Here is a 16,616-nt window from a genome sequence, read left to right on the forward strand (position 1 = left end):
GTATAGCTTCTGAACGTTAAATTCTATTAGGAAGTGTTCAGGTTCTTTCTCAATCCCCACCAACAGGTAAAATAATGCAATGTTGATATTCACACACTCTCCCTTCTGTGGGTACCACAGGAGAATTCAGTTCGTTGTCAAGAAGGGCCAGTCTTTAAATAGAGGACCCTTCTTAAATTCGTTAATCTTTAGTTGTGATGAAGATGACGCAAATATCAGGTGGGATTGAGAGCCACAGGGGTTAGTCAATGTCTTTGCAAACTCAAACCAGACCTGTAGCTTCAAATAACCATCCAGGAGCCAGGCAGGACAAGCAAACTGCTAAGACAACGGGCTGTCAGGCGTAGCAACCAAAGCGTTTACAGTCCAAGTAATACACAGCAGGTAAGCCCAGAGGTGACATTACTAGCTGGCAAAACAATTCCCTCTATACGGGATACACAGGGATGTTTTTCCCGAAAAAAACACCGCGAGGGATCCGCTCCGAAGCCTCGTGTGCCGCAGAGGTGCAGCCCGGGCAGCTGCGCCCTCTGCTGGCCACAGCGGGGACTGCCAGCGGCCTCTTCCCGGGAATTCCTCACCGCTGGAATTCCTCATCCAAATCCACGGACATGAGCGCTGGAGCGCCTTGTGGCACTAGAGTTTGAGCCTGCCTAGGTAATTGTGCCATCAATAATTTAAAATTAATCGCGAAGCCACTACCGAGTGGGTCATAAATATTTCAGGCACTTGCTTCAAAATTAAGATGTTTTAAAGTGACAACATTTAATATCAGGGTCCGTGAAAGATTTCAATTATACCTCAGGATAAAGATATGTGAATTAAAAGTATGACAAAAACCTACTTTTAATTTTGGACTAATGAGAAGGAGAGCTCTGCTGAAAGCTTCTATACTGGCATGGTAGTAATGTGCCTGATTTAATTTGCATAACTCATATGGACTATCAAGATCAGCTTTTGCTTATGATTAAGCAGATTATCTGATGAAATTTTAGGGATCAACAGATTATATTCCTTAATCCAAAGATGTAAGTAACAATGAAATCTTATTACGCTTTAGAAAACAAACAATGCAGTCAGAGCTGATCTGAAAATGACTCAGAAATCTCTTAGTAGGGTCAAGGCTAAGCACCTAAATTCTCCCCAGAAATACAGATTCTGGCTTCCAGACTTCCCTCTCTGCAAGTACTCAGACAAAAGATTGAGGGAACCAGTTTATATCAGGTAGACCATTCAATTTTTTTTCCCAGTATTTTATGGCAAAATCCAGTTTTATGTTTATTTATACCATATTCAGACACTTGCATTCGTTACAGTTGCAATATAGCATAAACTGAGTAGTTTATCTTTAATCTCCTTGCTTTGGCTTCCACTACCACATTCCACTATCCTTGTGCTCCTGCCAGCCTGCAGTGAAATTGGCTAAACTCTAACTGAGGGTATTTTATCTGCTTTCTGTGATTTATGATATGCTAGCACTTGCAGATACTGTATAGCAGGACATCCATACATTTACTTATAGAGGAAAGCCTGGGTTTTAATGTTTCCAGTGAAACAGAAATACTAGAGGAAAACATGATGTGATCAGAAATGTCTCATTTTACTAACAACATGTACTTCTGACCTCCTAGTGGTCTCCTTTACAAGCCATTACATAAGGTAAATTAGCAGGGTGGTACAGAGGGTGTAACTGAAGCACAAACAGGGAATAGCTGCTGGGCAGGCAATATTTGCTCAGTGTTGTGTCCTGCATGGTAGCAATGAGTGCTGGTGTCAGGAGACTCTTGCAGATGTGGCAGGTGAGCATTCAGACAATAGACAGATGACTGGGAAGTTTGTAACCCAGCAGAAGACAAATTAATGTCTCCACAGAAAGAGCAGATGTGCAGATGTGGAACAGAATGCACAGGCCAGGAAATGCCTGAAAATGGGATTTATGAAATACTGCATGAACTGATTACATGGTGCTGCTAGCAAATCTGCAAGGAGGGAGGTGATGTACGCAGCTGAGAGCACGGAACCAGAAAATTCATGACAGAAAATGACTTCAGTTCCCCTGCCTGCTCTTCAGTGTGGATGCACAGCATGTTTGCATTCTGTAGTAAAGCCCAGCATCAGAAAGGTCTGAAAACTATGTTAAATATCTTCTTACCCCTACCCAAAAGCAGAGATCATGCTGAACCACCAGAACTTCATTCTTTATTTCATCCAAGTAGTCACTAAAAACATAGATGTCAATCTGATTATTACAAACACAATAAAATCTTGCACAGAATATCAACAGATATTTGGCTTAGCACTAAGAGGAACATTTTCATCTAGGGTAAAAAAATTCACCAAATCTTCAGGCTCTCTGAAGCAAAAGTCCAGACTGCAGGAACTTCTTCTGTAATGTAGACAAATGCATCCATTAGACATTGGCCTGGTGCCATCAATCCAAATAGCAGAGAGATTTTCAGATAAAAAGGCCAGCACATTATCTCAGTCACACACCATCTAAATTGATTTAATCTAGACAATTTCATTAATTTGTAAGAAAGGGGAAAGTTCCCAAAAGCTCTATCAATTAGAACAGCCTCAGTTTCACACTTTCACTTCTCACATTCAAGCAAAACACTAAATCACTGCATGTACTTTTCCAAAAACAGAACTACCTTGCCAAAAAAACCCAAAAAAACCAACCCCAAGCCAGCTGAACTGTGCTCTCAAGGGTACTAAAATAGGTAGTAACACTTGAGTTTATTTCAGTGGAAATAACATCAAGCATGAGCAGGTGAAGTTGTATTGTTGCACATGACATGACATTGGCAGCCCATCCATAACTGCAGCATCTCCAATTGAATCATCCCAAATGAGAACAAGAAGAATCCAAACAAAATGTAACCTCACCTGAGTTCTTCTGCACTGACACTGGTGAAACCATTCTTCCATTACTTTCCAGTGATTTCATTACTATTGGCTTGCCAGTATTTATCCACTATTCCCAGCAGAGAGAAATACATATATATATGGTTAAAAAATTAGAGACTACTTTAAAAGATCATTAAAAAAAAAAAAACAACTCTACAATTTGCAAGACATATAAGCACCAAAGACTGAATTCTGCACTGTGGCTACAAATTTAAGCCAAATCTACTGGTTGATAAATGCAGGGTTAAATGCAGAGATGCAGTTTGTTTAATAGGCTTAGGGAAAAAAAAAATTTACATGTAATATTTTCTTTCTTTTTTTCCTTTACTGCAAGGCATTTCACATCGAGAAATCTCAATAAGAAGTCACTTTTACAACTAAAATCTTAATTTCAACCATAATGAACTGTTCTGTTTAAATAATAATGCGTTTATACACATTAGTCACTCTTAGAATAATAAGAGGCCCTCAAGCATTATAAAGTTTTACCTCACCATCTGTGATTCTGTGATTTATGATTTCATAAATTGTTAAGTACGATTAGGAATACTCTCACAGTGATAAAACTGTCTCCTTTTATATCTTTATGATATCTTACTGTTTCTTTATTCATTCTGCTGTTTGGAGATGAGACAGCCCAAGCACATTTAAAAGACATTTTTGCAGAAAAAAAAACAGATTGCAAAAGCATCTTAAATGACACATTCTCTTGGACACAGATATGCAGACACCTTCCAAATGCATCACCTGTCCAGTTAATAATCACCTAAATACAGAGATGTTTCATCATATGGCTACCCACACAGAAAATTGACATTTCCTAGTGAACATCTATAGAATATCAGTTGACAAGTAGAGAAAAAGCAGATTTTAAAAAACCCAACATAATTACCTTTTAAATTGATATTGACATATTGGGACTCCTGGATTTTGAGAAGGAAATAGCTCTGCTCTTTAACAACTGCAACAAAGGTTCGTACATACAACTAGTATTTACTTCCATGGAGTTTTTGGGGTGTAGCTCTCCATGCCTGCAAAACAGGGGTAGCAATAGCAATCAGTACAGCAGAATCATTAGTAAGACTTCATCACAACATTGTTATAGACTTCCCAGATGACACAATTTCAAGAACAGCAGTTAAATAGTAGTTTTGTCTGGTCTTTTGATTCATCTCTCTCTGCATGATCCTAGTATATGAGGAAGCTGGTGTCGATTCCTCTCCAAAAATGAACGTGGAAGCTTCCCTTCTTTGGTACAACAGGGTCCCTCCCTTTCCCATACTGGTCTATCATGTTCCTAACATTTCACTCTGCTACCCAGTGCCAAAGCCATCCTTCTTTCCTGTGTCAATTTTCCCAGTGTCCAAACATTTTCCCAAAATATCAAATTGCTTGCCAGCTATAACTTCTGCTCGCCCCACTTTACCTCTAGCGCCGCAAAATGGGAGGGATGGTCTTTTTCTCTGAAGTATTTGATTCAGAGGTGAAATAAAGCTCTCTTCTGGCTCCTTTTCTCTGTGTAGGAAAAAATCCAACAAACAGTGAAATGAGCAATGTGCGCATTACCACAAACCCTCTCATCTGTGGTACCCTGCAAGGATCATGCCACCCACACCATCAGCCTCTCATCCAGCAGCAACAAGACAGGATCATTTATGTTTGGAAAAGACCTCCCAGATTGTCAAGTCCAAGCTTTGACCTAATGCCACCGTTCCCACTGAACCATATCACTAAGTGCCACATCCACTCATTTTTTGCACACTTTCAGGGATCATGATCCCACAACTTGTGGAATCCACAACTGACTTTCTGAGCTCATCACCCTTACACTGCTTTGTGAAGAGTTACTTCCTTGAGGATGTCATCGTCCCTGTGGATGATAGCAGACCCAAAATGTCTCAGCAGAGAGCAAGCTGGGCCTTTTGCCATACATGCCAGGGTTGTTCCGTACCCATGCCATGCCAGGAGGAAGGTAGAGGCAGCCCAGTTCCCCACCCTCATGATTCTGAGGGACCCCAGAAGCCTTGGTGGAAGTCTGATGGCAGCCTCCGGCACAGGACTGTGGAGATGGGCATCCCTTCCCCTCACCCGAGACAGTGTGTGCCCAGGTGGGCAAGAAGACCAATACCATCCTGGCCCATCTCAGAAACAGTGGCCAGCAGGACCAGGGAAGTTGTTGTCCTTCTGCACTGAGTACTACCGAGGCCACACCTCAAGTGCTGTGTGCAGTTCTGGGCCCCTCAATTAAGGAAGGACATTGAAGCACTGGAATTAGTCCAGGGAAGGGCAAAGAAACTGGGGAAGGGTCTGGAGCATGTGTCCTGTGTGGAGTGGCAGAGCGCATGGGGGCTGTTTAGCCTGGAGAAAAGGAGGTTCATGGAGGACCTCTATCATCCCTCTAGTTCCTTGGCAGAAGGCTGTAGCCAGGTGGGGATCAGATTCTGCTCCCAGGTGACCAGTGGCAGAAGAGGACACAGTTTTAAGCAGTGACAGGGGAGGTTTGTGTTAGCCATTAGGAAGAATTTCTTCACACAGAGGGTGATTAGACATTGGAATGGACTGCCCAGAGAGGTGGTGGAGTCAGCATCCTGGAGGTGTTTAAGGAAAAACTGGACATGGCACTCAGTGTCATGGTCTGGTTGACATGGCGGTGTAAGGTCGAAGGTTGGACTCGATGACCTCAGAGGTCTCCCCAGTCTAAGTGACTGTGACCCATCTCCCAGCCGGGCGCTGCCGCAGAAGCGGGGCTGGCTCAGGGCCCAGCAGCGGCCCGCCCACAGCCCGGCAGGGTCGCGCACTGCCCCGTCCCGCCCCGGGCCGGAACGGAACGCGGCGCTCCCGGCCGGTAGCGCCCGGGGCCGGGCGGAGCGGAGCGGGGCGGGCAGGGCCGGGCCGGGCGGGGGTGGCGGCCCCTGCAGGACAGCCGCAGCCTCGGCAGCCGCCGCCGCGCAGCCGGCGGTGTCAGTGCCACGGTGTCCGCCGGGGAGCGAGAGGCAGCGCCGGCGCCCGCCCGCCCGATCCCCGCGGCCAGGCCCCCGCATGCAGCCCTCACCCTGGAGCGGCGGCGGCGGCGGATCGAGGAGCTCTCGAGGTCCTCCCGGCAGCGGCTGCTGCAGTCGCGGGACAGGATGTTCTCCAAGTTCACCTCCATCCTGCAGCACGCCGTGGAGGCGGTAAGGCCGCCGGCGGGCCCGGCCGCGCCGCGCCGGGGATGCGATCCGGGCCTAGCGCCGAGCGCGGACCGGGGGCTCCGCCTGGGCGCCCCTTCCCCGCTGTCCCCCGCAGAGCGAGCATCCGCTCCCGGCTCGGCTCTCCGCGGGCCGGGGAGGCGGAGGCCGAGCTGGGCCCCGGAGGGAGCACGGGAAGGGGACGAACCGCCCCAGCGCGGCCCTGGAGAGCCGCGGGTGCCGGGGGAGGAGGGAGCGGCTGCAGCCCGGGCGGCCCCGGCGCAGCCTCCGGCTGTCACCGCCGGGCCTGAGGGCAGCCCTGGCCCGGCCCTCACCCGGCCGCTGCCCGGCTCTTCCAGCGAGACAAACAATAAAGGAGAACAATCAGGAAACTCCCCAGCATTTCCATCTCGTCGTGACCAGTAAACAGTCGCCGTCAGCGGTGCTTTAGCGGGATGTTGTCAGTTTGGAAGCGACCCTTTCCATCCCTGGTTTATGCTGTCAGTGTGCGTGGGGGTCAGGCTTGTCGGGGCTGTGGGTGCAGCGAGGTTTCCTGACGGACTGGGCAGAGGAAACGGGGCCTGTTCGCGAGCTGCCATTGCTAAAGGCCGCGTTCCGCACTGCCTGGCCACACCATTTATTTTTTACTTTTCAATGAGGCGGGGTCTTGGTAGTAATTCCCTGACTTTCAGAGCCTCTCCAGTGAAACAGCACACCCAGGAGACTTGAGTGTAAAGAGGTGATAAAAATCGGTAGGGAAATACTGACGTGAAGGTGGAAAGTGTTTAAGAAAATGTTCAAATGGTTGAAAAAAGAGCTTGCAGGCCAAGTCCAAATAATTGAAATAAGAGCCTGCATGCCAAATCCTGCCTCATCTGAGGGGCAGCCTTTGTACATTAATGTATGCTTCAATGCTGCACTTGAGCATATGCCTGTCTTTTTATGAGCCTGTAGTTCTGCAGGAGTATTCGGGTTTAAAAGCTAAGCATGTATTCATTAATTACAGGTTCCTAGTTTTCTTTTTTAATGGTGTAGTGGCATATGGAAGGAAACGTTTTAAATAACGATGAAATGTTTTACTTTGAAAACATTCAGACCACTTCAATGCCTTCAATAGACAGTGCTTTCATTAGAGAGGAAACAGAAATTAGCGTCTGCCTGACTAAAGAAAGTTTGTTGTGGTAAGCTGTGCCACATTTTGAATAACAGAAATAAGAGTGGATGACTGAGAGATGCAGGAGTGGAGGAGAATATTCTTTCAGGTCTACCAATTTGAGAGATGTAGTAGAGATTATTATTAGGAGAGTGTTTACATTATTGATGTGTGCAAAAATAAACAAAAAGAAGTGCATTTAATTGAGATCCGGTAAAAAATAGGAAAAACAAATTAGCTGAATGGAACAGGAGAAGAATAGAGATAGTAGGGACTAGGTGCTGGTTTTGATTTTAAAAACCCAAACGAAAATACAGAAATACATTGATACCATCATTTTGCAAGTGAGTGCTATCCAAAAACATGCTGTTTGTCCTTGCTCAACTCTGGTGTCCCTTTTAGAATTGCCTCATCCTGCTACCACCACTGTGGTAGATCTCCTGATAAATACTGCACTGTTGCATTTACAGGATTGTGACAGATACTAGGAATGAAACACGGAATTGCAAAAGTAGGAAGATACTAGGAATGTTTATTTTTAAGTTTGACCTACTAATACAAAGACAGAACTGTGAAATAGAAATTTTTAACCACTTTGGTGGCTGTATGCGCCTTTAAGTTGTTTCATTCTCCCTGTAGTAATAAGATATGGTCTGCTTAGCTTTGCTATGGGGAAGTGACAACTGTTGTAAATACTAAATATTAGCTCAGTCCACTTTGATGCCGCCTTTTTCAGAACCAAGAGAATTTGGAACATCATTTTTGCTCACTGTTTTTGCTAGGGAGCGAGTGTGACGTGGGCAGCCTCAATTGGATTCTTAACCCTGAATATCAGCAACAGAACTAGTAAATGCGGTATTGGTTCTCAAAAGTTTTGGGTGCCTACACCAGAGTAGGTGGAGTTGCAACTGTACAGTTTTCAGCTGAGCTGGACACTTAAATGCACTTGAAGAGCTTGGATTTAGCTTTCCTGGGTGGGACTTCCTTAAGTCAGAAAGATTTGGACAGCCCTTCTGCCCTGTCCTTTCTCCTGCACATCACTTACATAATGCTCCTGCCCTGCCTCAGGGCCCACAGGCCTGCAGATTTCAGAGAGTGCATTTAAACAGTAAGGGTTCCCATGCTCTTAGATAATCGCTGTTATCTTACCCTCAATGTGCCATCCCTCTGAACTCTGACGGGAGTTCCAAAGGTTGACAGTCTGGTAGACATGGCAGTATTTGCCTTTTACTTGTTGTCAGTGTATCACTCTTGGACTGACTGCCCTTGTGACAGGACTGTGCTTGAGGCAAGCATAAGGGATCAGTTGCTCTTTACTAAGGTGTTTTCTTACCAAGGATTTTTCCCCAGAGAGGTTGTGGTGGTGTTCAAGTCTAGCCTCGATGGGGCTTAAAACAACATGGCCTAGTAGAAAATGTCCTGCCCATGGCAGTGGGGTTCGAACTACGTGGTCTTTTAAGATCCCTTCTAACCCAAACCTGTCTATGATCCTGTGATTCTCCTTGAATAGCTCAAAACTTTCAGTCTTTTCTGACTAAATTGCCCAAGTGTTTGAAACCATAGTCCTAATTTTCATTGCCATTGGATTCTAGTTTTTTGCAACCTCTTTATCTTATGTCAATCTTAGATACTTTTTGCTTTTTGGATTTCTCTGCAGCATCCAGATGAGCAAGCACCACTGTGTTACCCTGCCAACAGAGCATCCTTAAATTGAGTTGGATGTGTTAGTGAGAATGGTGGATAGGACTGCTGTCTTTGTTCTGTTATGTAAGGGCAGAATAGAAATGTTGTTGCTTCATGGGGTTCATATTATTAAATCTGTGACAGTTTATATATGGCTTGTCCTCAAGATGTTTTCTTTCTGCTATGCATTTCTGATCCACTTTCATCCCAAAGAGCTATCCATAAGCACTTTATATTGTCAGCAACAACAAAATGTAATGTACAATAACAAAGCAGCGAGATAGACTTATTTTGCTCTTATCTTGTGCTTTTCACTCATGTTTCCCTAGACAAAATAGCTTGTCTGTGAGGTGGTCACTCAGTGTTCAAAGGATTTCATTTGTGTTTGATTTGGGCTTTTGGATGTTTCACCTTAATAGTCAGTTCAAAGGGATGTTTTTGAGCTGTGTACTTTGCAGGAAATATATAATTTTGGTTGGTTTGAATTTTGCAGTTTGCTGTCAAACAGGAATGTTTGTACCACGCAATTGAATGAATGAAGATTTTGGTGCCTGCTGCAGATTCTCAAGACCCCCTCTCTACCAGCCTGTTATTCCACTGTGTCTCTGACACTGGTACATTACTGTATTTTCAAGTAGATTCTGTTTATATTTTGAAGCAAAACTCAGCTTTGAAAGAAACCAAGTTACTTGGTACAGGCAGTGCTCCAAAATCATGAACTGCATAACTGATTAGAACAGAATTTATTCCTCTTGAACCCACTTTGTATGATGTAATGACCTGACATTACTTCTTGTTTTAATCTTGTGCTGGTATTAACAAATTAGCTGACAAAATTTAATGCATGACTTGCAAGCAGTCCTAATTTTATATGTGGGTGCAGTGGCCATTATAAACTCTGTGCATTCATCAACTGAAGATCAAGTAAACCTTCAAGCATTATTCCTTTTTCACATGTTCTCTCAGACCATTCACACTGGTACAGTAGTAAGAGTGAAGAAAAACATCAAGTGACTGTGTCAGTCAGGGCAGTGTGCATACACTTCCCCTTCCTTTCTCTTTGACCCAGTTTCTGCTCTCTTTTTTTTAACTCTGGCATCTGACCAGACAGTACCTGTTATTTTTTTATACAGTGTTCTCTTTCCTTTGTGAATTTACCCTAAAGATATTGAGGCATATCCCCTGCTTCTGATGCTTCCATCCTTTCCAGTATTGAATTGCACTTCTGAAAAGCATACATGAAAAATATGACAATGATTTTTACACGCACAAAAGATTTGCTGTTAAATACTGCATATATATAAGTTTTTTGCTCTTTATGTTATTTCTTCCTGTCTAAACACAAATTCTTTATGCTTTGGAAAACAATGTGGAATTGTATTTTGGACAGGTTTTGTCATGAGTAGACTGTCCATCTGGTCAAAGATCAGTAGCCCTCCTGAGAACAGCACTTCTCTGAAAGGAGTGGGTTTTGATTGTTTGTTACGTATTGTCACCAGAAGGATAAGGCAGCATGTGTTAGGTTCAGCTCGCTCCCAGGAAGCCCAGCTGCTGGAGCTGGGCACCAGATGGAAGATCTTGCTAATCAGAGGCTGCTCCGGTGGGCTGCAGTTCAGTGGTGTTCAGTGAATTTTAGCTATTTTGTATACCAACACCTACACTGCAGGCATGAAGATCATGGAGGTTTTTCTCCCCCAGAGGAGGAGAGCTTCACTTTGAGATTTGGAATCGCTAAGAACATATTTGATTACATCAGGATTAATTACAGAGTCACAGAATATTCTGTGTTGGGAGGGACCCACAGGGGCCATCAAGTCCAGTTTTTAAGTTAATAGCCCATACAGGGATCAAACCCACAACCTTGGTGTTATTAGCACCATGTCCTAGCCATCTGATGTAATGGGGAGAAATAAGTGCATTTTTAAGGTAATGCCTTCAAATCAGACAAGTAGCAGGAATTAATGGCCTTCACGAGGAATTCTGGTTTGTTTCAGAATCTCCATACGAGTACTTACACAGTAGAGTGGTTATTCAGGCTGGCAGCTGTAAAAGGTATTCCTTCTCAGCTGATAGCTAATAATTCATCCTAAAATAGATACTGTAACCTCATACTAGTGCTACCTGTCCTAGTAGGGTTAAAGGATGTCAGCCATGTGTTATCATTTCCTAATGCTTGGCTTTCTACACATACAAGGTGATACCTTGGTCTTGCTTTTGTGTCTGAATAACTAAGTTAAGAGGATTGCTTGGGGTTCTTATTTATTTATTTATTTATTTGTGGTTTTTTGTTTGCTTGTTTTCTTGTGGATTTTTGTTGGGTTTTTTGATCAGTAAACACCTACCTCAAAATAATTTTGTTGGGGTTACATCTCTGGTTGGTGGCAGTGCTGATGGTGTGTTCCCAATAGGCTGCACTGCCCAGGTGCACACCTATGCTGATGTTATCTCTGCTATGTCTGGCTTGTAGACTCTGAAATCACTGGATATTTTAATTTGAAAGGGCAGGATCTGTCCTAGAATTTTTTTTTCACCTCTGAGAAAAGTCCCTAAAGGCATTTGTTGGGAGGGAGGATGTCTATATCCACAATTCTCTCCCATGGTGGATAAATTATTGACAGTGCTGAAAAGTGAAATCCTTTTCCTGGCACTGATCAGAGGCACTAAATTCATCTTGAGGCAGATGAGACGAGAAGAAGTGGAGAGGAAAATCACATCAGCCAAGGATAAATCTTTAATGTTATCTATCGTGTTACTTTGGAAATAGAGTGGTCTGGGAGGCCTGTATTCCTCAAAAGTTGTCCCTGGGTTATTCATCAGCTGGCATTGAGGTTTTGATACAGCTTTTTTTTAACAGAAATGATCATTACAGTACTTGAAATACACAGCTAGTGCAGCTAGTGTGACATACAGAGTGCAATACACAATATCATATGCTCAGTCTTCAGTTTGTTTGGTTATTCTTCTGAATTTCAATAACTTAGTAAATGTCACAGTGAAATAAACTGTTTTTATGCAGTGTGGGGTGTTCAGATACTGTGTGGTAGCTGCTGTGCTAATGTGCTGCTCTGAGTGCCCAGCCGTGGAACTCAGTGAGTGCACAGCTTGCCAGGGACAGGATAAGCACTGTCAGTTTGATTTTCCTGGTTGCCATTTCCAAGGGCACATTTCCACCCTGCATGGAGGCTGAGATAGTTGCCAAGCACCACTACTTTTCCAGAGTCTTGCATTCCAAAGTCCTGTGTGCAAAGGGCCATTGACAATTAGCATTGCACGTATCTTGGCATGGCAAGATATGGGCTTCGACTTAACCAAGATAAATTTAAGTGTCATTAAATTTAAGGCAAAGAAAAGACTGATGTGGAAAATATGCAGGGTTTTTTCAAAGAAACCCACGACACCCAGTAAAGACCATATGAGCCTATACTGTATTAGGCTATATATGGACCCTGTGCCCCTGAGGCCTTGTTTGCTCAGGAACTGAGACAGCACAGCACATTTCAGACCCTATGGGGGAGACCCTAGAGGAGTTCAGAGTTATTAGTCTGAAATGTGCTATCTGCAGCTCCTGCGGAGAGACGTTCTTCAGTTAACCTTTCTCTGTGTGGTTAACTGACCCCTGGCACAGGTTCCTGGAGAGGCTGTGGACTCTTCATCCTTTGATATATTCCAAAGCCATCTGGACATGCTCCTTAGCAGCCAGGTCTAGGTGACTGTGCTGTAGCAGGAAGGCTGAACTGGATGGTCTCCAGAGGCCCCTTCCAACTTCAGCCCTTCTGAGGTTCTGAGAAGGACTGGACTCCATACCCTGTCAGGATGGTTCAGCTCCTTACCCTCCCAAAACAGACACACCAGTTTATACTTGGGATTCTTTCTGTTTGCCCACAAGGCTCATCGATGCCATTCTGTCGAGTGATAATCCCTTATTTGAGGATGACCTGTAAAAGAATGACTTGAGGACTTGATATCCCAAAAAAAGAAAAAAAAAAAAAAAGCCTTCAAGCAAGTAGGATTAGACCTCAATAACAGCAGATCTTCATGTGACCTGCTGAATGGTTGGGGTTTCACCAGCTCAAAACATTCAGGGGCACAAATTCACTGCTGGTCTCAGCTCTCACTTTGGAGAGCAGAGTGGTGAAGTGACTGTGGTCCTTTTTTCACAGGCTGCCTGTGGTGTAATGGGGCACAGGCCACCTGTGTCTCAGAGGGGAAGTGACTGCGTGGGGAGCTCCTTCTTGCACGTTGTTATTCCTGGATGCTGCTCACGCCCAGCCAGCCGTCCCAAACTCCTCCAGGAAAGAAGAAACTTTGTTTTCTTGCATAAATAAAATAATAAACATATTTGTTTAAAAAAACAAAACAAAACAAAAAAAACCCAAAAGACCAAAAAAGCAAGCTGCCAAGTTTTGGGTATGGGCCTAAAAAAAAAACCCAAAAATTTGAAAAAAAACCCAAACTCAACCTAAAAACTGAACAAATATCTTCTTAAAGAACTTGTGGCTTACAAGAAAAAAGGCATGGTAAAAACTGGATAAAGCAGCTAATTGGTATTTCTAAGGGAGCAGACGAAGAGAACCGAGTGTACAGAAAAGCAAGAAGGCATCAAGAGCAGATGTGAAAGCATGATTTTTTCCTACAGGACAAAAGTGTGGTCTAAACAATACAAGCATATATTTCTAGTGTTGCTTTGCTGTAGGAGCAATTGCTTTTCTTGCTTCAAATAGATTGTGTGGTGATAGAGACATCACAGAGATTATTACTGATGTTTACAAGCAGGCAGTGTGGCATGGGGCTCAGCCATGAATAATGAATGTAGTCCTTGTTAAAGAGCAGAGAGTAACAACTGTAGCACTATCTGCAGCACTTTACTTCCAAGTATAAGATAAAATTGAATTTATTCTCTGAGCAAGTATGTTCATTCCATTTCTAACTGGTTTTTGTTGTGGTTTTTTTCCCCACAGCTTGCACCTTCCCTTCCATTACAAGAAGATTTTGTTTACCACTGGAAAGCAATCACCCATTACTACATAGAGACCTCAGGTAAAAGAAAAAAGCACTCTGGGTTTGTCTTTTTATTGTGGAAACTAGAATTCACAATCCACAAGGGTCTACATATTCTATATTCTTTTAAAAACAATTTCAGTGTTTTTAAAAAGTATAGATCAAGAAATACTAATATGAATAATGTCTTTAATTGAAATACCAGCAATAACTATTAATTAAAAATATCATGTGCTTCCATCCGTAAAAGTAGGCATGAAAAATGGTTGAAGTCTTGTTTCTTGAGTACCATGTAGAGAACTGCACCTTTTTACATCTGACCCAGTTTCTGCCTTCACATACTCTGTTTAATCTAAACAGACAGCTGCAGAAATGCAGTCCCTGCTGTTAACATTTTTATTGCTTTGCATCAGGGATTTTCTTTTTCTTCACAAGATTTTAACAAAAGTAATTTTGTGGTCATAGATTTTACCAGACACAGATGGGTTCCATGTGCTTGGTATTAGTTATTTTTACTTTAGTGTCTTGTCTCAGTGTTAAGTATTTTGATGGCACAGACAAGTTTTATTAAATCTTACTCACATGTTACACTGCTCTTCTTAAAAATAAATACTATGATGAAATATTGGTGTAGTTGCTTTTTTAAGAACTCTTTCCTGGTTTGTTTTTTTTTTCCAACAATTATGCAGCATGTAAATTTTTAATTTTGGACCTAGTTATGAAACAGTTATGTTTTAAAAATGAATCTTGCCATGCTTTCCTCAAAGCTATTAGTTCTGGCTTTGTGCTGGAAGAGCTGTTGAGACTGTGTTTGTGTGTGATGATCTTGTTTATATCAATATTTACTCGTAAAACTGCAGCGTGACCTTTGGTTCCAAATACCCATCTTTTGGAACACTATGTGATGTTTCCAAAGGTGGAAATGACAGGGTGGCAGGGAAAACTGACACCTGCAGTGACGTGGTGCAGAATAAAAGCTGACCTCTCTCCCAGAGTTTCAGAAGTGTTTTGAAAAAGAAGTTTCCACTCGGTGGATATATTTCTGTCCTCTGCAGTAGGAGCAGAATTATGTGTAGGGAATTCAAGCAAAACACTGCAGGCTATCTGGAACTTGTGGCAGAGACCAAAATCACTCTGACATGGCAGTTTCCCTGTGTGATCTTGTTGCCAGTTGCATGCTAGTGACAAGTTATTTTTAGACTATTGCGTAAACAGTAGTAAACATTTCCCTAGGACAGTTGTTCCTGTAGAATTCAACTGAAAAATAAAAGAGGAAAATCTTAACGTGTGGATGTGTTCTACAGTATGTGAATGCCAGTTCCTACTTCCAGTGGCATAAATCCACTGCAGTTTAATGACTTTAATATAATAAAATCAACATCTTACCCTTTCCTTCATAAAGTTTGACTGAGTACTGTTTTAATGCAGAAACTACAAAAAAGAAATTTAAAAGATTTTGGAGAATAAATAACATAGAGCTTGAATTTTCTTTGTTGTTATCAGCAGAAAAACCATTTATTTAGTGATCTAGTTTATAAAGGAACTGATCAGCTGCAAATTAAGCTGATGTTGGAGGCCATTCACAGATTTGAGAATACTGTATGGAGGGTCAAAGAGGAAGTTACCAAGACCTAGTGCATACTAAACAGAAGATTGAGAGTTGCACCTTCTCTCCCTTGTCTTGCTGTCTGGCAGTAGAAATTTTCCTTTTTTGACTGTGTAATTACTGCATGTTTTGAATTTTAGCACTTCACCTTTTCCCCATTGCAAGGTCAGATATCTGCCCAATGCATATTCCAGTGTACATGTTCAATACAGTTCTGAAAGTTTTCTTTAAGACGTGTTAAAAACTTTCACTGTATATCGAGTTCTTTAAGTGGATGTCATGTTTATAAGTCTTAAATTTGGAACTGAAGTATAAGGGCAATTTTTAAATCATTCTTAATTGCCTATTTCTTTTATTTAGATGACAAAGCTCCTGTGACTGATACGAACATTCCCTCTCACCTGGAACAGATGTTGGATATTTTAGTTCAAGAAGAAAATGAGAGGGAATCAGGTGAAACAGGACCATGTATGGAATATTTGCTACATCACAAGATTCTGGAGACACTCTATACCCTAGGAAAAGCTGATGTATGTATCTCTCAGCAGAACAGAATATCTCTTGTGTGAGTTCCTAGTTGTTACAGAGACTGAAGTTCTACAGTAGGTGGTAGTGTGGGACACAGCTCTAGCAAAGAGCTGCTTGCTTATATTACAAATATACCAACATCTATCACCACGTTACCAGCATACTACAGATAACAGCCTTTTGCAGGTGTGATCAGGGTGAGACAAACCCCTGAGGTGCTGGCAGTGGTGAGATTCACCACTCTAATAATACTGATGGTGAAAGTAGAAGCAGGAGAAACATTTTTCTTCAGTCTAGAGTTTTTCTGACTACTGCAAGACAGTATTATCCCTCTCTGCCCTTTCTTAAATGTTGTGGGATTCTTAGGTGAAAAGTGCTGTGTTAAATATAAGTTTTCTATTAACTTTTCTGAATGTTAACTTAAATGAACTTTTCTGAGCTATTACTCAGAAAGACTTTGGTATCAGAAAGCATTAGTTTGAGTTGATCCCCAGATAGCTTTCCTACCTTGGCAGTATTGTCTAGTTCTTCATGTCTGCTTTGTGGCACACATGAAGTTACTCACCCTTCA

General features: G+C 42.6%; 1 protein-coding gene and 1 long non-coding RNA gene across 3 annotated transcripts in view; one reads left to right on the forward strand and one right to left on the reverse strand.

Moving 5' to 3' along the window:
• Positions 1-2,177: 2,177 nt before the first annotated feature.
• On the reverse strand, positions 2,178-3,942 carry LOC115495816 (uncharacterized). The gene is made up of 3 exons (XR_012056766.1): positions 3,803-3,942; positions 2,890-2,977; positions 2,178-2,386 (listed from the first exon to the last, which is right to left on the reverse strand). It is a non-coding gene; the product is annotated as an uncharacterized lncRNA (long non-coding RNA).
• Positions 3,943-5,949: 2,007 nt separating this feature from the next.
• The window catches only part of FHIP2A (FHF complex subunit HOOK interacting protein 2A), a 33,882-nt gene continuing 23,215 nt past the window's right edge, over positions 5,950-16,616 (forward strand). For both annotated transcript variants that reach the window (XM_002186589.7, XM_030276500.4), the window contains exons 1-3: positions 5,950-6,083; positions 13,872-13,950; positions 15,878-16,047. In XM_002186589.7, coding sequence (XP_002186625.5) covers positions 6,039-6,083; positions 13,872-13,950; positions 15,878-16,047 — 294 coding nt within the window. In that variant the 5' untranslated portion in view covers positions 5,950-6,038. The remainder of the gene's footprint in view (positions 6,084-13,871; positions 13,951-15,877; positions 16,048-16,616) is intronic.

This window comes from Taeniopygia guttata, chromosome 6 (assembly GCF_048771995.1).
Source record: "Taeniopygia guttata chromosome 6, bTaeGut7.mat, whole genome shotgun sequence".
NCBI lineage: Eukaryota > Metazoa > Chordata > Aves > Passeriformes > Estrildidae > Taeniopygia > Taeniopygia guttata.